At 40.0% G+C, this 23,824-nt stretch overlaps 4 protein-coding genes and 2 long non-coding RNA genes across 10 annotated transcripts; 2 read left to right on the forward strand and 4 right to left on the reverse strand.

Moving 5' to 3' along the window:
- Positions 1-191: 191 nt before the first annotated feature.
- On the forward strand, positions 192-1,292 carry LOC116931005. Its single transcript, XR_006651350.1, has 3 exons — positions 192-345; positions 412-504; positions 729-1,292. It is a non-coding gene; the product is annotated as an uncharacterized LOC116931005 (long non-coding RNA).
- Positions 1,293-1,400: 108 nt separating this feature from the next.
- On the reverse strand, positions 1,401-3,918 carry LOC116930971 (zinc finger-containing ubiquitin peptidase 1). Its single transcript, XM_032938433.2, has 10 exons — positions 3,607-3,918; positions 3,403-3,546; positions 3,183-3,303; positions 2,853-3,110; positions 2,683-2,794; positions 2,447-2,618; positions 2,290-2,381; positions 2,082-2,212; positions 1,782-2,020; positions 1,401-1,706 (listed from the first exon to the last, which is right to left on the reverse strand). Exons 1-10 carry the CDS (start codon positions 3,781-3,783, stop codon positions 1,671-1,673), a joined length of 1,482 nt encoding a protein of 493 aa, XP_032794324.2. The 5' UTR covers positions 3,784-3,918; the 3' UTR covers positions 1,401-1,670.
- A 59-nt stretch (positions 3,919-3,977) lies between these two features.
- LOC116930988 lies at positions 3,978-5,733 on the reverse strand. The gene is made up of 6 exons (XM_045178997.1): positions 5,585-5,733; positions 5,412-5,487; positions 4,997-5,344; positions 4,601-4,911; positions 4,403-4,542; positions 3,978-4,314 (listed from the first exon to the last, which is right to left on the reverse strand). Exons 4-6 carry the CDS (start codon positions 4,862-4,864, stop codon positions 4,131-4,133), a joined length of 588 nt encoding a protein of 195 aa, XP_045034932.1. The 5' UTR covers positions 4,865-4,911; positions 4,997-5,344; positions 5,412-5,487; positions 5,585-5,733; the 3' UTR covers positions 3,978-4,130.
- An 11-nt stretch (positions 5,734-5,744) lies between these two features.
- On the reverse strand, positions 5,745-8,429 carry LOC116930995 (2Fe-2S ferredoxin). Of its 2 annotated transcripts, none has more exons than XM_032938471.2 (4): positions 6,486-8,423; positions 6,300-6,412; positions 5,971-6,103; positions 5,745-5,908 (listed from the first exon to the last, which is right to left on the reverse strand). In XM_032938471.2, exons 1-4 carry the CDS (start codon positions 6,638-6,640, stop codon positions 5,815-5,817), a joined length of 495 nt encoding a protein of 164 aa, XP_032794362.2. In that variant the 5' UTR covers positions 6,641-8,423; the 3' UTR covers positions 5,745-5,814. The 2 variants fall into 2 exon arrangements, with proteins under 2 accessions (XP_032794362.2, XP_032794363.2); XM_032938472.2 differs by having other exon boundaries at positions 5,800-5,908; positions 6,306-6,412; positions 6,486-8,429.
- Positions 8,430-10,998: 2,569 nt separating this feature from the next.
- Positions 10,999-23,488, forward strand: LOC116930948 (protein single-minded). Of its 2 annotated transcripts, XM_032938402.2 has the most exons (11): positions 10,999-11,696; positions 13,145-13,324; positions 15,297-15,382; positions 16,113-16,202; positions 17,267-17,375; positions 17,483-17,568; positions 19,684-20,035; positions 20,324-20,471; positions 20,550-21,181; positions 21,249-21,681; positions 22,643-23,488. In XM_032938402.2, the coding sequence occupies exons 1-11, from the start codon at positions 11,633-11,635 to the stop codon at positions 22,998-23,000; spliced, it is 2,538 nt and encodes an 845-aa protein (XP_032794293.1). In that variant the 5' UTR covers positions 10,999-11,632; the 3' UTR covers positions 23,001-23,488. The 2 variants fall into 2 exon arrangements, with proteins under 2 accessions (XP_032794293.1, XP_045034929.1); XM_045178994.1 differs by lacking the exons at positions 10,999-11,696; positions 13,145-13,324; positions 15,297-15,382; positions 16,113-16,202 and adding an exon at positions 16,813-17,185.
- On the reverse strand, positions 13,678-20,437 carry LOC116931011. Of its 3 annotated transcripts, none has more exons than XR_006651351.1 (3): positions 20,298-20,437; positions 16,681-16,817; positions 13,678-13,756 (listed from the first exon to the last, which is right to left on the reverse strand). It is a non-coding gene; the product is annotated as an uncharacterized LOC116931011 (long non-coding RNA). The 3 variants fall into 3 exon arrangements; XR_006651352.1 differs by having other exon boundaries at positions 13,678-14,267; XR_006651353.1 differs by lacking the exon at positions 13,678-13,756 and adding an exon at positions 16,442-16,566.
- Positions 23,489-23,824: the final 336 nt, after the last annotated feature.

The following is a 23,824-nucleotide window of genomic DNA, read 5'->3' on the forward strand; positions in this document are numbered from 1 at the left end:
AAAGTAGCCAAGTATGTTTTTTTTACAACAAATCGGGCTTAAAGTCAGGCTTCAATTCAATGCAATTATGCAATCGCTTGGTGGTTAACGATGCCTCCACTAGATGCTTTGATAATATGGCGACCACGACTACTTGTGTGCTGCCTAGCTAGCTGATTCTTGTGGTTTATTTCTAATGTGATCCTGTAAGTTGAAATTATATTGTTTATCATTATATCTTTCTACATATTCTTAGTCGATGAGACAATTGTAAGCCGTTTTATTATTCTTATGTGCCAGCTTTAACTATTCTTGGACAAGGCTTATTTCCTTTGTGGTTCTTTTCTTAGCTCGGCTACTGCGGAGGTACAAATATAGTTTTATGGTTTGCTTTATGTATGCTAGTTGTTGCAGTTAGTACTTGCGTTATAGGTGCTGATGTTTAAAGTTCAAAGCTGAGATAAATGTTATGGATATCCTGTCAGTTGATTCCAGCCTTAAGAACCTATTCATACATTTAGACAGGTATGTCTCAAGATATTTTCAGCAACAATTTCACTCTTTTGTTCTCTGTTTCTTGGTGGCCAGATAACAGATGAAAGCCACTTTTACTACCATATTTACTTAACAGTAGCTAAAGAAAGATCCTGTAAGGTGGGAAAGAAAATGGTCAAAATTTCGAGCATGTTTTGTGAAGATGTGATGTCATGATGTGTCAAGATGTGTGATCTTTCTTATTATTTTGACAGATACTATTACTGCTGGAATTCTTGGAATTTAACTGGATGGATGGAATTTACTGCTGGAATTCTTGAAAAATAATGCAATTTCACTATAGGCAAATCTGGCTTTTTACTGCATCACCAAAGATATTACAAAATCCTTGGTTATTCAAAATCTTTTTGTATTACAGGAACATGAAGGTAAATATGTGGCGATTCGAAGCACATATAGTATTTATTTAATAATGAGGGGCAAAACTGGGCCACCTTGTTTTCCCCCGCCCCGTTTCCCTTGATTTGTGATAAACCCGTAGCGGGTCATGCCATTTACTTACCATTTAATCCGCACCGCTTAATCGAGCATCTTTCGTCTAGAGATTTTTCTAACCATGTACTTGTGTCTTCTTCGTCACTTTCTCGGGGTTTGAATCCAAGACCTTTATTTTACATAGCCAATGCTCTACCACTGAGCTACTGCTTGCATATTACTTCAAATTACTTCTTCATATGATTTATGTACCTAAGTGAAAATGACGATAGAGCCTCAAATGTCAATGGAGGGAATAAAATTTCCCTTTGGTTCCAAAAAAATACTACCTAAGTCCCTTAAATGCAAATTGTGAAGAACGCGTCGGGTTCAATGACAGTTAACCGTTTGAACAGTTACATTTTTTTGAAGAAAAAAAAAAGATGTCTGACTAATGACTAATCGTGTATTTATAGAAGACAAAATTTATCAAGCGACGTCTTACTGAATTTTACTATTTGAGATACAAAACATACTTAGTATTAGGGCAATTTTTCATGCAAATAATTTTTTCAAGTGATTTTGTAACAAAACGAGGTAAATGGGGCATACTTTTTCTTTAGCAACGTTTTGTTTAGATACAATACCTTGCCTTCTGTAGTATCACAGAAATCTTACGCGTGAGCCACATTTCTGTCAAATGTACTTCTTCGCCAAATCAGTTACGGAATACGTGTCGACCGGATTACTCGACTTTGCTGCAAATATTCAGAAAACATCTGTTATAATTGCTTCCAAAATTTTTAATTTGCTGTAATTTGAAAACAATTCACCGAGTACTCGTGTTCATCAACAACAAAGCCGCCGTCTGCACAAACAATTTGGTATTGCTTGGCCTTTAAAGCCGCCATAGGTACCAAAATCTTTTTGGCGATTGCAGGATTATTCTGGGCCGATCCGGAATTGTTCGTCAAAAGACGCATCTGATCGCTCTTGTGACTTGGATCAAGTATCAGCAGACGTGCGTTTCCCTGTGCCCTTTCTTCTATGCCAATAATCGTGCGGCTGTGGCCTAGAAAAAGAGAATTGAGAGAAACGTTAAACTTGGTCTAATAATATAGGGCTGTTCATACCTTGATGTTGAAAGTACAATGGGGGCTTAAATTCAGACGTTTCCTCAAAGTAATTTTTAACCCAATCGAATAACGCGGGGTGTAGTTTACCATCGGCAGAAGTAGGTCGATGGAAATCTATCAAACGATATCTGAGCGGAAAAAAATATAGTGGTTATTACTAAAAGAGTTGCCGATAAAATAAACGTTTACGATTTTGTTAATTCACCGTATGCGACATGAAGCCAAAAGTGTCGCTATTTCTGTTGCGCCAATCCATTTACACGTACCAGAGAGCTTGCCTCCTAACTGTTCACAACCCTATCCAGCATTCGCATTTAAAAGTAACGTTATACATGAAATGGTTTACAAGTAAGTCTACTTACTTGTTCATCAAATCCCATCTTCCAAGCTTCTTCTATTGCCGATTGAAGTCGAGAAATGGACGGTACTTTGATGGAACTATCGGATGTTGATGATGTCGAAGGACAAAGATTTAATAGTCGGTCGGCATACTGAGGATTGCGAAGAAGTGCGCTGAGCAACATTTGTAGGTTCCTATGCCGTTATTTGAAATTTATTCGACATATTCGTACTGTTAAATCACACATGTCACCTTTACCGATAGCCGCAACCCCAACCAGAGTCGCCGAAAGATGCAGCATAGTGATCAACAGCACTACACATGTGCGTGGATTGTGCCACCGTAAGCTTTCTGATATGGTTTGTAATATCTGTAATGCAAGATGTATTAACGAGAGTAAGTCAAAGTTTGATTCGTTTACGTTCTACCCAGAGTGGCTGACGAACCATCGTCCAGTCCGATTTTTTCACTCATTTTAAGCATAATCCGTTTTTCATGATAGTCTACAGCAGACATGTTCCCTTTTTTGACAGATCTGAAAAGATTTGCATCACACTGTCGATTCAAATTTCTTCCTTGATCGAAACCATGCATCGATTGAAGTCGCTTGAAATCGTCACGTTCCTTGTTCTGCATTAAACATCGTTCTTCTTGTTCCAACTTACGGGCAAGCTCTTCATCAACGTCTGACATTTGAACAGGATGGAAACTAATGTAACATCTCATTCAAAAAGAAAAATACGAACACTGCATGTTACCATTGGAAATATCTGTTGAGAAATGCAGATTGACATGTTGAGCAAGTGGCTCCTCAGAACAGAATTCGAATAGACAAACAGGACAAGACAATTTCAGAGTTTGAGCCTTGGATGTTGATTCCTATGAAAAATAATGTTTTAAAAACAACCAAGAAACTAACTATATAACTAAAAATTATATATGCTAATAGGCCAAACTAATGCAAATGCACAACTATACCTCATTTTGTAACACATCATGTTGTGCACGAAAGTGGAATTCAAGCGATAAAGTATCTTTAAATGTTTGGCTGCAAAGTGGACAAGCATGCACAGCAGAGTTGAAGGGCTTTGAATTATCTTCGGAGATTTGTTCTTCCAGACCCTGAAATAAAAATATTTGAATTGCCACCTAGTACTTCATTTTGATAACATTTTATCTTACATTTAGATGTTCATTCTCAATATGAGCTTCTATTATACATAGTTCTTCGCAAACTTGAGGGCACATCGGACATGTGAACTTCGGTACTTGATCAGAACTAATTTTATTTTTACCGGATACGGCAGCAGAATATGACGGTTCGTTCGATACGATACGACAATCTTCGTCAGAGCTCATTCTTAACTCTGAAGGTTTTTCTTTACATGAATATTACAACGTACGTGAAAAAATAAAAATCCCACAAATAATATGATGGCTTTTGCCGCCTTGACCAAAGCTTAAAACTGTAAACAAACTTTAACTGAACACCGTCTGCAATGGCACTACGTTAGCAGACGGAAGTAAAGGAAATCACGCGGGAAAAAGTAAAATATTATGTTTCTGGTGTATTTATAGGATCGGTAATAATGGGTTTTAAATTTCGAATTTAATTAAGAAATTTGAGATTTTAGGTATCTCATAATAATTTAATAAATAAGTTGGGGTGATAGGCCAGTGCTTGACATGGATAACACTGATGAAAATTACATATCGTTTGTGAAATCCTCGCCCAAAAATCCTTGCATGGTTGTAATATTGTAAGGGCAAGCCTGAAATACATTGGCACATGTTGCCAGGCCCTGGGAACCGGTGAAAACGGCCAGTTCAAAAGGAAGAGCTGGAGATCCGGGATCTTTTCTCATCAATTCAGCCGGATGCATATTACGTCTGTTACGAAATGCAAAAATCATTCATTAGATGTAAATTTAGGAAAGATCATTTTCTGTATACGGATAATAAATATTGTTCTACGTACTTGGCTACTTTTAAAAGAATTAAATCTTCCTCCAAGGCCGGATCCAAGGACGTGTTGTTCTTCGTTGCCTCACTTCTTGTGCCTTCGAGTTCGCATAGGAAGCGAAGCAAGCAGTTACTTCGATCCATCGACAGGATTAACTGTACAAGAAGATGTTGGGCATGAAGTTCACGCAGGGCATTGATTATTTGTGTTTACCTTCAAGATAGCATCTCTGTCTCCAAGCCTAATTCGATTCGAAAGTTGACCAACAGCAGATCTTCTTTTCCTTCCCTTAAATCTGAACGGAAGATAGCCTAGCTCTGAGAAGAGCATGTAGATCAATACCGCTATTGATACGCCGAGACCACCTTTGGTAGAAATTTCGGGATAAATTCCAGTCGGGCTCAAATTGATATTTGAAACAGAGGCCAGTACACCGACTAACAGCACTAAAAAGACGATCACTCGCAGAAGTTTCATTTTTGAAGTTCTTGAATTGTGTCAGCTCCAGAAAGGCCACGGAGATACTGAACTTCAATAAGGAGAGATGTCAACCTGATGCTTTCTACCCCGGAAGTGCAGATAGGAAGTCACTAGCGGGACGTGACGTACCTTCACAATTACTTATGGAAGTTTTCTTTCTTTGTTAAATCATAATGCGTCCCTGGTGAAACGTCTTGAAGTTTTCCGTGTGCCGTAATGTTGTTTATTTTATCAAACTACGGGGGCCTAATGGGGGGCAGCGTTGGTTTCTGATAATGACAACACAAACCAATATACCACCGTCTTTAGTCGTCCCGTTGTATAATGACGATTCCAAAGTCCAAATTCAGCGCGAGGGAATCACATACCCAAAAATTAATTAAGATATTGGGTTCGTCTAAGCTCATTCTGTTTCAAATTAGATCGATGGATTTGACAACGTAGAAATGAAAAATTTTGCGGCTTGGTACTCGTGAGCTGCAAATATTGAGGGCAAGAAACGATGAACATAATCAACATTTGAATAGAAATTTAGCGTATTTACCATTTTCCCACGAATTATCGCAATGAAATTGGTTAAGGCATTGCACAGGTAATGCTGAGAGGATCACACCTTAAAGCTGTTAAAACAGAATCACAAAACATAATTATAAGAAAATACGACATAGACTGAAAACAGAAAAAACAATATCAACGAACAAAAACGTAAATACTAACGCGATATGACTGCTTTTAAGCGGTTTTCTCCATACAGAGCTTGCATTCGTATTCGGCTAGCTGGATGAATACAAATTTCAAAAGAACCGTTATAGGGTCTCTCCAAATGACGTATCCTTCTTCTTTTCGAATACATTCAATTTTGGTGGGCTAAAATGGATCTTTGCACTTTTAATGTATTTTGTAATGCTCGAGAAAGTATATTACAGCTTTTAAATTTGTGCTAAGTGCTATCGATCCCTGGCATCTGCTACTTGAGCCGGAACTGTTACGACGATACCGTCCATTGATTCTGTCAAAGTAATTTGACATCCCAAGCGAGATCTGTGAATAATATTTCATAAAAGTCGTTATTTCGCATAAGGATGGAAAATGAATAAACTTACGTGTCACAAAGTCCGTATGCTAGATCAAGCATATCCATCTCTTCGTCAGATGGTTTCTCTGGAAGTTTATCAAAATCTTCCTTCTTGAAAATTATATGGCATGTTGAGCATGAGAGTGTGCCCTCACAAGCACCTATAAAAACAAAATGAATCTTCCTAAGAATGCTTCTACTTCCTAAAATTAAGCAACATGTGCACGAAAAGCAGGTGTTCATTGGAGTATAATTTAGGACAAAATAATTTGGAAAGAAAAAAAACCTGGAAGGGAATGCAGCATCATGTTAGTTAGCGTTAAAGCAGCAGGGTAATTCACACTATATCAAACTAACCAAAACCTTCTAGGTCCACGTCATTATTGATGGCAGCATCCAGGAATGTATCACCCACTTTGGCTTTGACTAGCATGGAATTACCTTCTCTATTTACAAATGTGACAGAAATCCTGGAAAAAAAAATATTTATTTGAACAATTTAAACAATCGGCAAGCTGAAACAGTCATGAACAGTGACCATACATTTTCTTTTGAAAAGAAGGTAGACTATGGCAGAAGGATCGCCGGTCATGGTACCGAACATCCGACGCCAATGAACGAATAACGTTTGATTTTTCACACAGCATCATTAGGGATCGCTGGGCTGGAACTCTCAGCTTGCTTATAATTCGCAACATATTTGCATAAAATCAGAATATAACAAATGGAATTCAACTTAGCAACAACAAAAACCACACGCTGGATTACCGTCTGCAAATAACTATCCCGACATCTAGGAAATAGTATTAGCACTAACATTTATACTTAATGATAGATGGCGTTGGAGATTTTGTTCTGGCAGCAGGCATCACCATAGAAAGAAGATCTTGTCATTAGTATATATCGGGAACTTTATCAATTATTTCACCTAAAAGCAGAGCAGAGAGCTTTGTCTGATAAAAAATATTATAGATTGCGATGTAGTCGACTAAAAGAACTGGAAAAGAAAAAAAAAATTACATTTTTCCGATTAAAAAGAATTCAGATGATTTACGAAGTTTACCAGAATTTTCCTTACACGGAAGCCACGATTAAGTCAACGACATGATCTGTTTATTCACTTGGCGGGAAATTACCGTGCTTAGGCATACTAATTAGCCTTCCACGCCTATACAGGTGAGTCGGTTACAACAGCGTGAGAAACATCCGCTGACTTAATTTCTTTCGACACACAAACCGTCCTTCCTTCTCGGTTTCGAACGTCGTTCATGGAACAAAAAACCAACCAAAATGAAAGAAAAAAAAAAAAAAAACGGAAGTAGACTGAGCAAGATCCCTCCAGGATTAACAGGTACCAAATCAGAATTCCAACATGCTAATCATATCACAGCAGGAATTTTACCATTCTGTACGCTACTGAATGTGCATCTTTTTCTATCCCATTTCTGCATTTATTGCAGCCAACTTATGGCGATAGCTTCTGGATAGTACCTCAAGAACTTTGGCGGATCCCCTCAATCATATTTAGCGAGTACGTGCGACAACCAACGTTCAAATAACATGTAATTAATGCTAGAAACTCACACATCCTACGATAAGGGTTACAATAATGTCCAGCATCAGAAGCGGCGACCATTGCTGAATGAGCTGCCAAAATGGCTCGACTATTGTGGATAAGAAATTGTTTTTCCCTCTCAGTATTTCAACCCAAAAGAAAACGACTTTTCGAGAGCAGTTAAAATTATATGAATATGACCCGCTCTACAGCTGATAAGCAGTCACTTAGCGCCCGCTAAGTTTGTTGTCAGGTGAGCATTTCTGTATAGGGTACATGGAAGTGTAACATTAACGCTTGAAAAAAAAATAAAAAAATACCGCAACAATAATTCATGAGACAGCAGTCGGACTCGCCAAATGAAATAACATACAAATCACGCTTACGATCTTACACGGCGATAACGCATTCGCTATTATCTACGCATCAACCACTCAGGCCGACACTCTTAAGGCCACCATATTTTTTTTTTCTCACCGGAGTTTGGAACCATTGCATATCACCTGTCAAACAGTGGCTAGAAATTTGAACTTCCATCGGCATACATGAATTAGAAATGCATTTTCCACGAATAAAACTGAATAACTTGAGAAATCAATTAATTCATGCATACGCGCAAAAATGTTGCCATCATTCCCCCCACATTATCAACTTAAAATTGTAAAGCTGAAAAACGAAAAAAAAAAAACAACCCCGGAAAGTAGTATATACATATATTTTTTTTCTTTCTCATGCGGAAAGGTCTTATTTGATCTTTAAACGCGGGCAAAGCGTCGCGATAAGATACCTTTTTGTACAGTACGTGTACGATGTAAACTGTATTATATCGTAACGGCACTATATGTTTGTTATCTATGCCATGCCGTGGCATTTCCCCGGTCGGTTTCGTCGCAACGAGCGTCTCCGGAGCTGGCAGACAGCCTGGCTCCAGTTCCCTTGTAATATTGACACTTCCACCCCACCCCCTTTTTTTTTTTCCTTCACCCCACCCCACACTCAACACCCTCAGAGAGACGTTTACAGCCAAGCAACCTACGCACAAGTGTCAATGTCAATTTTTTCGAAATAGAGACAAGGCACAAGCTGAGTGTCAATCGAAAAAAAAAAAAAACGCTCACATTTGGCACCGACTGATAGATCCAATCCAATTTCAATATAATTTTTTAAAGAAAGAAAAGAAAAATGACGCAACTGTCAACGTTTTCTTTTCGCTCGAAAATCCATTTGACTATTTGAACGGCAGAGTTTTCAGACCGCTAGAATAAGACCAACATTTGGTGGTGGACGCAGAGGGACGGATCGAGTTGATGTTGACCTACACTCCAAAGAAGAAAGCAAAAAAAAAAAAAAACACAAGAAGAAGATGAAAGAATCTCTGTTAAAGTGATGGTTGAGAAGGTTCTAAGCTAAAACAAATAGACACAGGAATCCCTCTCTGGTTGATGTTGGGAGGGTAGCATTTGTTTGCTCTCTTGCCACAGAGTCGACAAAGAGGGGGGGTGTGCACGACATACAATCACAGGTAAGAAAAAAAAAAAGAAAATACGTAGCTCCAGACTGCGTGGCGCCACATCTAGAATCAACAGAAAACTTATTTCGGGGTGTCCATTGCCTAATAGAGAGGGAGGGGGGAACAAAAAGAAAGGCCAGTTTTGTGTGAACGCATTGCTTTATGGATATCTGATATAGAGCTGAACGTTCGTACCTATCCGTTGACGTGTAAAAGCGTGACTATAGAACCTGAAAGAAGCTTGTTATTTGAATAATTATTTAAAGTCGATGACGTCATTTCCGGTTTTCAAAAGAAAACGAAAAAAAACAAAAACAAAAAACGCTGCTCTGCATATATGGACCATTATTATCATCATCCCCCCATCTTTGTGTTTGCCATACTCTTCGTGCTTCTGCTGATGATACGACTACTAACTTTTTCACCTATCGGCTTCGGTTGTTTCTCTCCCACTTATCCAAGAGATTGAGTGGGATTAACTTCGGTGAAGTCTCTCTCTCATTCTCTCTGCCGCTGTTTGTATCGGTGGCAGTTAGCTCGGTGGCCGGCCGGGAATGTGTGTGGACTTTAATTGATGTGATGGTGATGAGTGACATTTTCAGTCAACTGAACGATGGCGGACTTAATCCCCTCGACGGGGCAGATGGGTCAGGTACATTCCCTCACAGATAAGAGGCATATGAATGGACCACCAGCAAGCGGATCCGCCTTTTGACTCTGATTGGAATGTCCATTTGAAATTTTATCGATTAGAGCACCTGATTGGAAGCTACCTTATATTGTAAATAATTAGATGAATTTAAGATAATCGATTTACCTCTGTTTTTCTGCCGATTCCTTTTCCCCATTCATTTCCATTCATGGATTCTGTTCATTCTACAAATGCATGACATTAAGTTTACCTGTAATCCTCAAGAGCGTGACAGCGGGTGATGCAAATAAACGGAGCTTCCGCTCTTTGCTCTCTGCAATGAAAAAAACAAAAAACAAAAAATTGTTATTATTGATTTTGATGACTTATCTAGCGCAGCTGTGATGGCGATAAGACTCCCTGAAAGAGAAAACACAACAACCAAATAAACGTAGAAAAAAAAAAAAAAAGGTCGAGCAGAGGAGAAACGTCAATAAAAACTTACAAACATAACGAAGCCCTTTTTGAATGTTTCGCGCAATCTTTTATCAAAAGTGTATACAGGTGCAAAGAAGTAAAATGTTTTACAGTCGGCCGGGATTTATTAGTCGGGTTTGCTTCGCCACGTAATTACATCAGTTGTGTTACACAAGTGAGGCGACCTTTTTAATTTTTCCTTTTTCAAAATGCCAAGTCCAAATTCCTTGGCCTTTAAACTAGAAACCCGAGAACATGATTCAAACAGAAAGAAGCCCAAGAATAAAAAGAAAAAAATTTCATCAACAATTGAAATCAACGAAAAACAGCAATCGTAGAACAGCAATCAAGATCGAAAGGCGGAGCTTCGTTGCAAGCCCTTTAGCCTCCAATAATCCAATAACGTGAAAATAGAGGCGGTCTTACAATCGCTCACATCCCACCCCTTTCCCGCCCCAGCTCCTCCCATTTCCTCCACTTTCTGCGGATTTCGTTAAACGTGCGCTACTGTTCCCACCAAAATTCCACCCTGACTTAGATAAAAAACAAAAAAACAAAAAAAAACCTTCATACAAAAGAAAAAGGAGGGAACCAAAAGAAAAATTCGAAATAACAAAAAACCCCTTCAAAATCACGTCCAAGCCAAAAAGCAAAAGCAACGGACAGTTGAAGGTTTCGTTCAACACGGTAGGGAGGAGAAATAGGCGTGGTTTCGTTTCTCTGTCCAGCAAAAGCTCTACCACTCCGTTCTGTGTATATCTCCCACCCCCCTCCATTTTTTTTGGGTGGTTTTTTTTTTCGGGGGGGGGGAGACTTGGAAAAAGAAAAAAAGAAAAAAAAAGCGTTCGTTTTCTTATACAGCTTTTAGACTATATACTTGCGTGCCGGGGCCCGAGTGGTGCTGCGCCGTGTGTCAGTTCAGTTCCATAAAAAAGCTCGTCCCTTTAAGCTGCTTATTTCCCGTCGTGTGTGTGGTGTGTATGTGTGTAACGTGTACGTGCTGTGTATGTATCGGTGTGCGTGTGTGTCGGTGCATGACTTGACGCGTCCCTGCCCAGATTTTCGACTGATTTTCTTCTTCTTTTTTTTTTTTCGTGCTTCTTCTTCTTCGCCAAGTCCCTTTGGCGCTTCTTGCACACCATCCCTCCAGAGCACCTTACACACTATAGCCCCCCCCCCACAACAGTGATTGACTAAGTGAGCGAGTAAGAGATCGAGCGTGCTCGACGGCCGAACGGTGAAAAATCACGCACTGGCCAACGTTTCCGAGCCGACCAGTTGCTGCCGTCGCACGCTACTGCGAAAAAAAGAAATCTAACAAATAAACATCATTCACAATAATAAAAAAGAGAATCTAGTTCCGCCTCTTTTTTTGTGTGTGTGTGTGTGTTGCCCTCCTTCTTCGGTCAACAGTGTCTAATTAACTGGACAACAGATTGCCCTTCAAGTGTTGAACGTGACTTGGCCTAAAAAAAAAAACAGCCGGCGGGATTTTTCTCTTTTTTGTTGTTGTTTACATGCGATTTTTCAACACGACGACCGACGCCATTACGTCAACCATTTCAGCGCCAATAGTTAAAGGTAACGGAATAGACTTAAACGTATCGCTTAGATGTGTTCGAGAATCGTAATAAAGCGCAGCCACATACATATGTACGCATTAGATAATCTGTCGTGTCAACAAGACCGACGCTCTAAATGTTTTAGGCCTAACGCCCCAAGAGAGCGTTTTATATGGGGCGGCCTAACATATGATCGCATACTCCAATTGAGAATTCCCCCCCTTCGCAATTGAGTTAATGGATCCAATGTTTTTATTGGTTATAAGGATTTAAAGAAGAAAGGGAATCGCTTACTTCGTATGATGTAATTGCGCGTGCGGGTTACTCGGCGCAGATGGTCGAATTTCTGGTCACCAAAACAGCTCCTAAATAAATTACAATGCCAAAGAATGACTTCAACCACATTCACAAGTGTCAAATGACTCGGTGCAAAAATATGAAAATGGCAAATCAAGGGGGCAAGTGAGAAGTTGACATTCAACGAGTAATTGGAATAGCACCCTTCAAACGTTTAAAAATTCTGTGTGATGTAGATAAGGGAAAGAAAAAAAAGGTTATTCATTTTGACATTTTTTGAGGTTTTTTTTTTTGTTGTTTAATGTGTAAAAATGGGGGAGAAAGAGAAAAAGTTGAGTGACCCGTCGGTCCGTTTTTAACTTCTCTCGTTCGAATGGTGCGAAATACGAAGCGTTTCAAATAAATGGAAAAAAAAAAAAGTAGGAAAACAACCGGACTCTCTTCGTCGCTTTAGTTTCTTTCTCCAAACAGCTGCGCAGGTGTGTAACACGACACTCGAGCAAAAGGAAGAAAGAAAAAAAAAAACAACCAAAATCAAAGAAATTTCAATTTGGAAACTTCAAATGAGACTAAAGGGAATATTTCATACGTCGACTCTTTGATTTCCTACACCTACCCCTAATAGCAAATGCGCAAAAAAAAAAAAAGGTGCGAATGTCTATTTTTTTTTTAAAATATACACCGAGACATCAAACCTTCCTTCGATCATGTCCACCACGCCCATCTGGCCACAACAACGGGTCATATATACTCGAAAATGGGGGGAGGGAATCGTACTTTTTAACGACATTCGAGGGAATTGTGCCTACACTCATGTAGGCCTGCACATTTAGCACCAAAAAAGCTCACTCCTTTTTTTTTCATAGGGAAGGTTGTTGTAGGTTAAAAAAAAAAGACCTGCCGCGATTTCTCACAAAAAATCCTTCCGCGTGATCGATCACTTGATTTTACAGGCCCTATAGGCTTGAAAGTGTTGGGACACCTGGCTCATTAGAATCAACCTTTTTTTTTTTTATACCAAGGTGTCGCAAACCCAATAAAACATGTACACAGGCCTCGGTTCACACGCTAATTATTTAATAGTAAAATTTCAAAAACACCTGATTTTTTTAAAAATTCAATTATTGTGAATTTAAATGTGTGATTTGATATTTTCTGTTTTGAACAAAGTCGAAATGAAAGAGAAGAGCAAGAACGCGGCGCGCTCCCGACGGGAGAAGGAAAACGCCGAGTTCATGGAGCTGGCCAAGATGTTGCCGCTACCGTCGGCCATCACTTCGCAGCTGGACAAAGCGTCCGTCATCAGACTGACGACATCCTACCTCAAAATGAGACAAGTCTTTCCCGACGGTGAGTTTTTTTCTTTTCTTTTTCAAATTCAATCACCCAAAATTGTTTGACAATTAAAAAAAACAAACAAAAAAGGAGAGAATCTATGAGGACTCTACTAATGTTTGAAAAATAAAGCTCGTTGAAAATAATAACAAAAGATCGAGCAAAAGAGTTTCCGGATGCTGCGTGGGAGATTCGGAAGACGTCGTCATCTCGTTATGATTTACTGGTGCGGATCATTAGTGACTCGATGGGGGGTGGCAAATAATGGACAAGCGGCACGCGCCTTTTCATAATAATAACATAACAATCGACGACACAACGCGCAACTTGGTTTTCTCCCTTCAAGCTATTTTCTTTTCTTTTTTTCCTTTTCATTCCGGAGCGGAAAAACAGACGAATAATATCATCACACAATTTTGTCGTTGATGATGGCACCGGTTATTCCCACTAAAAAAAAAAAAAGAAAAAGAGAAGGGTCTATACACACAATGGGAATGGCGGAAAAGAATAAGCTTTTTGCTTTGAAAGACCCCCCATTGAGGGGAGTGTGCCGGGCACCGTGGATTCTATTCCCAACTCCATCCGCCCGCCTTTTTTTTTTTTTTTTAGCTATTCATTATTGGCAACGCTGATTTTACGCCCCTTTAAACAAGTTGACAATCAAAATACAAAACTTTCTTTCTTTAAAAAAAAAATCGGATGTTTGTTGGGATGCATAAGAGACTCTCTTTATTCAGCTTCTACTAAGACGGATGGATGGATAATTAGGATGGGCGGTATCCTTGACAGTGACTCCACCCTGAAGAAATGATTATTTAAAAAACCCCCCCTTTTTTTCTTGCCCCCTCAGTGATTTTTGAAATATATCCGATGATGGATTTTGGAAGACTCCTCTGCAAACTGACAACCACGCTGAATAATTTTTGCTTAAACCCATACAGTCAACCCGGAAGGGCGTCTATTGAAGCGATTCCCATCACACATTTGTTGCAATTTGTTTCGCCCACACATAGAAAAGAAAGAAAAAAAAAATAAGTCATTGAAAAGATGTTTGGTGTCGTGTAGACAGAACGAGAGAGAGAAAAGAGGGAGATGGTCCTGCGCTATTGCACTGATAAGGAGAACAGCACGCGCCATCAGCGTTAACAAGATGGTGTATACACACAGTGTTTCTGTTCTTCCATGATTATTCTCACCCAATAAGTGCGAAACTAAAAAGCGAACAAAAAACTCCTTTCCCCCCTTATTATTTTCGTGATTTGACATCCTCACCAAAAGAAGAAAGAAAAAAAAAAGATGGGACAGACGAGATTCGAACATCAAAAATACGTTTTTCCGAACAGCTGACGAGTGAATGGACCATGTATCTATCACAATCTTGTTCCGCCTGCTAGGAGGGGGTTCTCTTTTCATTGCGCTTTGATCAGACGGAAGTGCTGAATCGGAACACGAAAAAAATAAAAATAATAATATTTGAATAACATTAGGAGCTGGAGAAAAAGGATGAAAGAAAGAAGGGGGGCTTTCCTATCAGTGACGCATCATCAGGCCACCCACTCGAAAAACACGGGACGGATATGCGGGTGTATAAACGCATCGAAAACTTGTGTACGTGTGGGAATTATCTGAAAATTCCGGTGTATGGATTTTTGTTGGAACATTATTTTTAGGGGGTTACAATCACATTTCCTCCCGTTTCGAAATATATTCGTGGGAGAGCTAAAACATGAAATTGGATATTGAACGGGACCCGATAAGAAAATTCATTTAAAAAAAAAGAGGAAAATGCGGAAAAATTGAAATCGATCCGGGACGTTTCATTGCGCTAATTAGTGAATATTGTGAATTAAAAAAACAAAAAAAACACGACCAATAAGATAAAGCGCAAAGAAATTTGATAAATGTATAGGGGAACATAATTACGTTCCCTTACCAAATTTCTATGCATAGATAATTGATTCGAAAAATTTCCTTTCATTTTTGGTAGGTTTGGGAGATGCTTGGGGTTCGGCTCCATTGTGCAACAATCCTCGAGAAACTTGCATTAAAGAACTGGGCTCTCATTTACTTCAGGTAAGAAATCACTTTCTCACTGTAACTAATTCCCTCCTCCTCACAGGCTCTTAGTATATTGAATTACAGACATCACAAATCTATTATGTCTTTACGGAGAAACAAAAAGGACCTTTCTTTTTTAAAAAAAAAAGAGGTCCCCCTTGTCTTTGTTTCCATTTTAAATAAATCACAAGTTGTAAAACAAGACGGGGGCTGAAAAAAAAAATAAATGAAATGGAGTCGTTTCCACACATTGTTTCTCACCTTTTTGGCAGTCGAGAGCCAACAAGGGAAGCTGGACCCAACCATAAAAAAAAAAAAGGAAGAAGGTTTCTTGAATAAATTAAACAACGCACAAAAGAAAAAAAGTCATGAATCAAAACTTGTTACTGGACTTTCGTTAAAGCAAAAAAAAAAAAAAAAAGGAAAATGAATCATTTAATTTTCACATTTAAAAAGAGTGGTAGAATAGCGCAAGGTAACAAGGTGTCGAACGCCCTCAACCGGAAACATGCTTTCCACTTCATTAAAAAAAAAAAAAACATCCAGCAAACCTCCTCTAACAAAAACTTGATAATCTCAGCTTTTAAAAAAAAATTATTGTTATTGGCTTGTGTTAAAAAAAAAAAAAAAAAAGAACTTGAGCCATTACGAACGGGTCGCATTTCCCTATGTGTTAACCAGCGTGGGAACTGCGGTTACCCCATTCACTAACCTGTTCTTTTTTATTTGTTAAAAAAAAAAAAAGACCCTGGACGGTTTCATTTTCGTCGTGGCGCCCGACGGCAAAATCATGTACATCTCGGAAACAGCTTCCGTTCACTTGGGATTGAGTCAGGTAACTAAAAAAAATATATATATAAACATTTCCTATTTTTTCTAAAAAAATAATAGGATGACGTCATAATCACGGCAAGAGTTTCCGTTACATCGATTTCACTTCTCCCTTTACGCTAGTAAAACAAAAAAAAAAACACCGCGACCTAGTGCAACTATATATCGATAGATGTGCGTGTGTAAAATAGTTTGATGGCTGGACTTTCGGTGCCTTCCGGGCTCTTTTTCTTTCTTTTTCTTTCTGGGAGGTCGGAAAATGCAAGTTGACGACTAAAGACACGGACGAACGGGAACAGCACGAATGCACGTTTCATGGGTGGTTGTGTGCTGTTTTTCGTTTTTCTTGCCGACAATGACGGCCCCTCCTTTAGATATATATACAGCAATGTGGCATACATATACAGTACATCTTAACGCTTGGTGTTGGTTGTGTTGCACGAACGGAGGAGGAGGAATAGAGAGGATGGTACTACACTCACCCCGAACAAAGTGTTGTGCTCAAATGTTTTCCGCCCTTTCGATAGATGTTATAGTCCGTCTAACTGCTCCATCCCGACCGGACATGAAGACAATTCGATCCGCCTTCGCTTGTTTTAGGTCATCTTCGCAGTTCCCGCTAAAAAACAAAAGAAAGAGAAATTTCGTTATCTATTGCGCTTCTGTCGCGTGCTTCTTTAGTGCCGTTTTGGTGTCCAATGATAGTTCCAGACTACCCCCCCCCCTTTCCCCTAAAGTGTTGCAACATTCCAGTAGCCTATAGCTCGTTAACAGAATGGTTACCATAGATCTTGAGCACACACACAAAAAAAAGAAACAACAGGCCTGAAAAGGTCAAGTAAAGACACCCAACTCCCTACACTTGCGAGTGTGTTAATCCATCGTCAGGATGCTAAGGGGAGCGTCTTCGTGTGGCACATGCCGACGACAGCGACACGTGTGTAGTTGAGTCATGACCTGACAAATGGTCGCCCTCCTTAGGCCTACGTAACACCAGATTTATTTTAATTTTTTAAGTTAGCTGGACATTTTGAAAATGAAATGAAATTTTATCTGAACGATTTTTAGGTGGAATTGACGGGTAATTCGATTTACGAGTACATCCATCCAGCGGATCATGAAGAAATGACATCCGTATTGACTGTTCATCCCAACGTCTCTGGCTCTGTAGTTCAAGGTTTATTTGTTTGTTTTTTCTTTTTTTTTTGTACTTGGTTCGTTTCTTCTATATGTAATTTAACACAAAAAATCTGTCTTTTTTTTTTCTTTCGTTTGTTCATCCAGAATTTGAAGTGGAAAGAGCCTTCTTCGTTCGGATGAAGTGCGTTCTAGCCAAAAGGAACGCCGGACTCACAACTGGAGGTTACAAGGTACTGTTTCTTACGCCTTTTGATCATCTTTCCCCCCAAACTATTCCTCTCGCTTTATAGTCTCTTTACTAACATATTAAATAAGGGTAGTACCCATACACAAAAGCCAGTCTGGAGCACGACTACTTGACGTAATCTGGTCATCTCAGTTTTTTTTTGATTTTTTTCTTTTTTCGATTCGTTCAAAGATGCAAATCAGTTGACCTGGCTCTCCCGCAACGTAAAAAACAAAAGAAAACGTCTTATAAGCAATTGAAACAAAGATCCCATGACTTGGAGAGTTGGACCCTAAAAGTTTTTCTAAACAAAAAGATTCACAGAAAATAAAAAAAATAAAATCTTGATTGCATTGAGAATTCCCCATCCCCCAAACATTTCTTTTCCGGACGTATATAAATATAACATCAGTAAAGGATAGAGAAAAAGAAAAAAAAAAGAGCCGATGCGAGCGATTTCTTGCTGAGCTGGTCGTTGACGAAAAGTCACGAACTGCTTTGGTATGGCGGCGAAAATGTATCGATTCTCCCAACAGCTTAGATTTAGTATATACGTCTATATATCTAAATATACAGCATATATTCTAGATTTTAAAAAATAAAATATAAAAAAAGACGTTCCGCTGGAAGAGGCGGAAAATGCACCTCCACCGGATTATCGCAGATATTTGTCACATCTTCCCTGAAACATCACAGTCGATGTACACATACACACCGAATAACTTTGCTTTCCTCACGAACCCGCGCGCATCTTCCAATCCAGACAAGACCCATTTTTGTGCCTCGCACATTTCAAAGCTGATGGCCCTGTTGTTGTTGGATAGGACGTTCCTTATTTATGGGTCTCTTAGGCCTTCAAAAAAAAAATAAACGAAAAGAGACAACAAGCGCAGAAGAAAAATGTCTTTACACTCAACTCTTGTGTGTACATTTTTACCGCGCTACATATATATATATAGTTAATACTTGGAATTTTACTGGTACAGCGCGCAACAGCCGCCCAACAGCAAACAGCGCCTATCCTTTTGGTTTCTTAGGCCCCCCTTTCTGATTATCCCTGAACCTATGGTCATAGGCACGTTTTACCACTTGGCTACATGTACGGTAGTTAGCATAGGGCTACTGGACGGATGGTATAAAAACGAGCACTTGTGTACGCGCTTCCTCCGATGCGGCTCCCCCCTTCAATGGCTCCGCCTTTTGAACGCCCATATTTTTCTATCCGTTCGGCTGTTAACCACCGCCCATCACCTTCGTAGGGGCTAAACAATTTGTCCTTGTATAAAAAAAAAATATTTAACGCCTCCTAGTCTCGTGACTGGCACATCGAGATTTGACTCTGTTGAGGAATTAGCGGGATGAGATGGCGGGGGAAGATGAATAGCCCCCCTCCAAAAAAAAGAAAAGACCGGCATTAGAAAAAGAAAAAGCATTTATAAATAAATTTATATGTTTAATCCGCTAAAGCTGTTTTTTTTTGCCTGTCGTTTGTTAGTGCCCCTCTCTTTGAAAACATAAAAAAAAAGCCATTCTTCCACGCTGCACGATTTCAATTTCGATTTTTCTCCCTCCAATATTTCAGTACTCAGAAAAATGTACATAAAACATTATGTTAACATTTAAGAAAAGTAGCTATTGCTGTTAAAGAAAATAAAATGAAAACGAGTGCGCCACTTTGCCCGAGTTGCCATCAAAATGGCTGCCAGGTGCCATATTGCGTGTTGCTGCGACGCCATTTCCATCAAAAGGGTCAAAAGTCGTTAAAAAGCCAAAAAGAAATCATTAAAAAGAAATTAAGCACAACTCCCCATCTAGAACGTTGTAATAGACCATCAATCGACGCCCATTTGAAAAAAGCATGGCTTACGAACAAAAACAAATCTTTTCTTCATATTTCACCATCGTTTCAAGAAATCTAGAAAAATAAAAATTCGGCTTTTACGTTTCTCTAGCCCTTTGCGGAAACCCCTTTCCCCCCCAATTTAACTACCACCGTTTCACATTTCCTTTGCTGCCTTCGATTCGAATCGTTAAACGTCAATTCATTCATGTCCGAATGTTTTAAAACGAGCAAAAATTATCAACAGCTGCATGTTCTTCTTTCCCTCCAAAAAAAAAGGTGATTCACTGCTCGGGATATTTGAAAGTTCGTCCCTACCCGGTAGCAACGGGCGATTCGGTTTACGCAACAACAGCCGACGGCAGTGGAACGAGCAGCAATGGCGGTGTCGGATTCCAGAACTTGGGCCTCGTGGCTGTAGGCCATTCACTACCACCGTCGGCCATTACCGAATTGAAACTCCATTCCAACATGTTCATGTTCCGGGCATCGCTCGATCTACGGCTCATCTTTTTAGACGCTAGGGTCGCCCACCTGACCGGCTACGAACCGCAAGACCTCATCGAAAAGACTCTCTATCAATACATTCACGTAGGCGACCTACTGCACATGAGATTCGCCCACCACACACGTAAGTGATTAAAAAAAGAATCGAGTCTGTTTCTGTCGTTGACGTCTACCGTTCTTCGTGTCAATTCTGGACATGCTTAACACAAAACTGTACATTGAGTCAAACGTCACGTAATCACACAAGAATTTCAAGTCGAGACACGTTTTCTTATACATATTTAAGAATATTTCGAATTCACAAGTCTAACGATAAGTTCGTGTCTTGTTGACGATACATCATCACACGAACACATCAGTCACAGACAAAAAAAATTATTTCTTACTTGTCTCTTTTTTTGTTGTTGTCTAGTTCTGTTCAAGGGTCAAGTGACAACGAAATATTACAGATTCTTGACCAGGGATGGCGGATGGGTCTGGATGCAATCCTACGCCACCATTGTTCACAACAGCCGATCGTCACGACCACATTGTATCGTTGCAGTCAACTATGTTCTTAGGTAGAAGAACAAATGATTTCCCCCCTTTTTTTCATTAACTTTACGCCTCATTGCCAAACTTATTGATTTAATTATTAGCGATGTCGAAGCGCAATCACTCCAATTGTCAACAGAGCAAATGGCTACTGCGTCGGCTGCTAGTTCGACCTATCTAAACACATCGGTAACAGACGCAGCGTGTTCATCGTCCACGGAAAATGGACACATGGTCAGTTCTTCTTCTTCGCCGTCTTCGGTGGCTTCGGCAGCCGTCACAGCCGTAATTTCTGCTCCAGTTTCACGGACTGGTAAAACCCGGCCGGCTAGAAAAGCCAAGCCTAGAGTGTCTCCTTATCCTGTGAGTCCCACGATTACGGCGGCCGTAGCATCCACTAGTAGTGGAAGTATCGTTGCGGAACCGGTACAACTCAATCCGTTGCCTCCACCACTGCAAGATGAGTACAGCAATCCGATGATGGATTACCGTTACGTCAACGATGGATTACCTTCGACGGGCAATCACCAGTACCTGACATCGACCATGTACTCGGCCTACAACAGCAACGAAGTCCAGCTCTACAATTACGGACCGAACGGAGTAGCTGAAGCGGCCAATGGAAGTGGTAGCAACCATTCCGGAGGCGATCTCTACAATCCATACTACGAAACGGACAATATGGCTGCCTATCCCGTATCAGCCCCTCTACGGCACTACACCAATTTAGGCGAAGGTAATTTATTTGTTGAAAACCTCTTATGTAATTTAGGCCTATGTAATGAAATAATGCAATGCATCAGGTGAAGCAATGGAAGCTGCCGGAAGTGATATGTACAGTAGCAGCGAGAATTCACCCGAGAGTCACCAACGATTGATGCAGCATCATCAACATCACCAGCAAATCCAGCACGTCCATCACCAACAATTGCTAGCCACGTCCAGATTATCACCTGTTTCACCGGCAACGTCGGGCGAGGATCCCCATCAGCAATACCAACACCACCATCATCATCACCACCAACAGCAGCAGCAGCAGCAGCAACTCCAACAGCAGCAAATGGGGGTTCTCCACCAGCATCATCCGGCCGGAATCAGCGTCATCAGTAACAACAGTCACGGCCATCACTTACACCATCACCAGCAACAACATCAACACCATCTCCACCACCATCAGCAACAGCAGCAGCACCACAATACACCGGATGAGGTGGACTCCACCCAACAAACGCAAACGTGAGTCCAATAAAGCGTAACATTGATTTTTTTTTTCTCTTTACGCCAAAAACAACACGCGTTACGACTGGAATGTGTTATTTTTGGGCAACCGAAAAAGATCCACAACGTTTGTTTGAATTATTCGCGTAAGAAGGAAAAAATGCCTACATTTTTGGTGGGGTCCTCTTCCGGCAAAAGGTCACGTGGCCTATCCTTACCTCCCCCATCGTTTTTACTGTAGACCTAACGTATGTGTATTTATACATACTACTTGATCGTTGTGGATCATTGCCGTCCAAACATTCACAAGAACAAGTTGGGGCGTAGCGTTAGGTGGGGGGATCAATTGAAACAACACAGATTTTTCTTCCGGGATTTCGGGGAAGAGCTTTTCATGCCTTAAAGCTCCTCTATATGTCTGGAGAGAGTGACGAACTCTCGTTATTATTATTCTCTTTCCATCCACCGTACGCTGATAGCGTCGGAGTGGTCGTCAATCCCACCAACTAATCCAAGGAGGACTCGAGGATTCAACACACTCGGCACTGCTGGGAACCCAGAAAACGCACAGATTTGCGCTCCCGTCGGTTCTATTTTAGATTTGTTTATTCAGATTTGGTTTAAAGCATACTCTTGTTTAAAATTTTGAAAATCTAAACTCTTTCCAAACAAAAAAAAACAATGATGTTAGAAAGAAAAATAGTCACCCTTGAGGCTCTGAGTAATGAAAACTGAGTGTCCTTTCTTGGCCACTTTTTAACGTACGAAATTGCCTTTTTAAAATGAAACAAAAATATTTGCACAGTCAGTAGCTACTTTAAATTTACACATTTTCTGCGCAATCATCCAAAACTCGAAATAGGAATTTTGAATAAAAAATAATCGTTCATTCTGCCGAGATCCATTTAAAGCGATCCACATAATACGTGTTTCTCTTAACAATTATCAAGAAAATATTCACGATTTTATTTGATTATAGGTTAAATGGAAGTTCTAATTGCAGTCTGCCTCCACCGCCGGCCTACAACAACAACAGTAACAGCAGCAACAATAGCAGTTACGGTGATAATTACCAGAGCAATGGTGGAACATCCAGCAGCAATTATCACGATCAGACGGGAAGAATTTACAGCGGTGTTTACACGACGAGTAGCGTCATCGGTGCCCCTGATCCCGTCATTGGAGCTGAAGGCCTAGTCTCTTCTGCTTCTCTCGTGACTGCCCAGCCGCCTGGTTACACGAGCGTTATCGTTGATGCCACTCACCAGTACCATCACCATCATCACCATGCTGTCCACCATCCAATGGCCCTAGCCACTGATTTCCCAGTTCACTAACTGAAGCCATAGTTTTTGTTTTTTTTCTGTTCAATAGCACAACTCATTTTCTCAACATATCTTTTATGTTTCTTTTATGGACCTATTACATAATTCCTACCACAACCCCCACCCCCACCCCTAAAACATCTCTCTCCCCGATGCCTTGCCCGTCATATTTACATTGTTTGAAATGTTCTTATTATTATTATCGGCCATTTTTAATGCATTAGATTTCCAAACCCACCAAAGGTCTGATTCGCTCACCTTAATTGTATTTTAAAAAGAAAAAAAAAATCTATGTTTCTATTATATTACTACACACATACAGGTGTTTGCGTGTCACACTGTTACTTCTATAGGTCAATCATCTCTTATGTTTTTTCATTTGATCTGTCTCTTTATTGCCACGTCTCCCCACCATTTGTACATATTATAATAACACCCACGTTCGCTGCAATACAATCTAGGGGAAAACAGCAAAATGAATACAATGTCTAGACAAGAAAGAAAAATCTATATACTACAGGAGAGACGTAGATTCAATTCAGGTCGGGAAAAAAATGTGGAAAGTCTTGTCAAAACATTCGCTCCATCTTTCTGGCGCAGACTCTTCACTTTTTCAATTGTTGTGTTTCAAGAACTTTTCAAGGAGCATGCGAGGGCGTGCCGTTACCATGGTAACGTGAGCTCTGGTCTCAACGACCGTCATCTTTCGGCTCGCTTGATTATTTCTAACCTTTCCATGTATACTATACACATACAAAATTCTTTCATAGTTTCTTCATCTATTTGAGAGAACATCGCAACCCTCCCTTTTATATTTCCCCTTTTTCAAAAGCTTG

Source organism: Daphnia magna, linkage group LG9 (assembly GCF_020631705.1).
Source record: "Daphnia magna isolate NIES linkage group LG9, ASM2063170v1.1, whole genome shotgun sequence".
Lineage (NCBI taxonomy): Eukaryota > Metazoa > Arthropoda > Branchiopoda > Diplostraca > Daphniidae > Daphnia > Daphnia magna.

Bases quoted from the DNA above. Each gene is read 5' to 3' on its own strand.
- LOC116930971 (XM_032938433.2), bottom strand. From the start codon at position 3,783: ATGAGCTCTGACGAAGATTGTCGTATCGTATCGAACGAACCGTCATAT. The intron at 2,021-2,081 runs GTATGAACAGCC...CTCTTTTTCTAG, and splicing joins ATTGTACTTTCAACATCAAG to GCCACAGCCGCACGATTATT. The intron at 1,707-1,781 runs GTGAATTGTTTT...GAATATTTGCAG, and splicing joins TTGATGAACACGAGTACTCG to CAAAGTCGAGTAATCCGGTC.
- LOC116930948 (XM_032938402.2), top strand. From the start codon at position 11,633: ATGCGATTTTTCAACACGACGACCGACGCCATTACGTCAACCATTTCA. The intron at 21,182-21,248 runs GTAATTTATTTG...GCAATGCATCAG, and splicing joins CTACACCAATTTAGGCGAAG to GTGAAGCAATGGAAGCTGCC. The intron at 21,682-22,642 runs GTGAGTCCAATA...ATTTGATTATAG, and splicing joins TCCACCCAACAAACGCAAAC to GTTAAATGGAAGTTCTAATT.
- LOC116930995 (XM_032938471.2), bottom strand. From the start codon at position 6,640: ATGTTGCGAATTATAAGCAAGCTGAGAGTTCCAGCCCAGCGATCCCTA. The intron at 6,413-6,485 runs GTATGGTCACTG...TTTTTTTTCCAG, and splicing joins CCTTCTTTTCAAAAGAAAAT to GATTTCTGTCACATTTGTAA. The intron at 6,104-6,299 runs GTTAGTTTGATA...TTGTTTTTATAG, and splicing joins CGTGGACCTAGAAGGTTTTG to GTGCTTGTGAGGGCACACTC.
- LOC116930988 (XM_045178997.1), bottom strand. From the start codon at position 4,864: ATGAAACTTCTGCGAGTGATCGTCTTTTTAGTGCTGTTAGTCGGTGTA. The intron at 4,543-4,600 runs GTAAACACAAAT...CTTCTTGTACAG, and splicing joins ACAGAGATGCTATCTTGAAG to TTAATCCTGTCGATGGATCG. The intron at 4,315-4,402 runs GTACGTAGAACA...ATTTCGTAACAG, and splicing joins ATTCTTTTAAAAGTAGCCAA to ACGTAATATGCATCCGGCTG.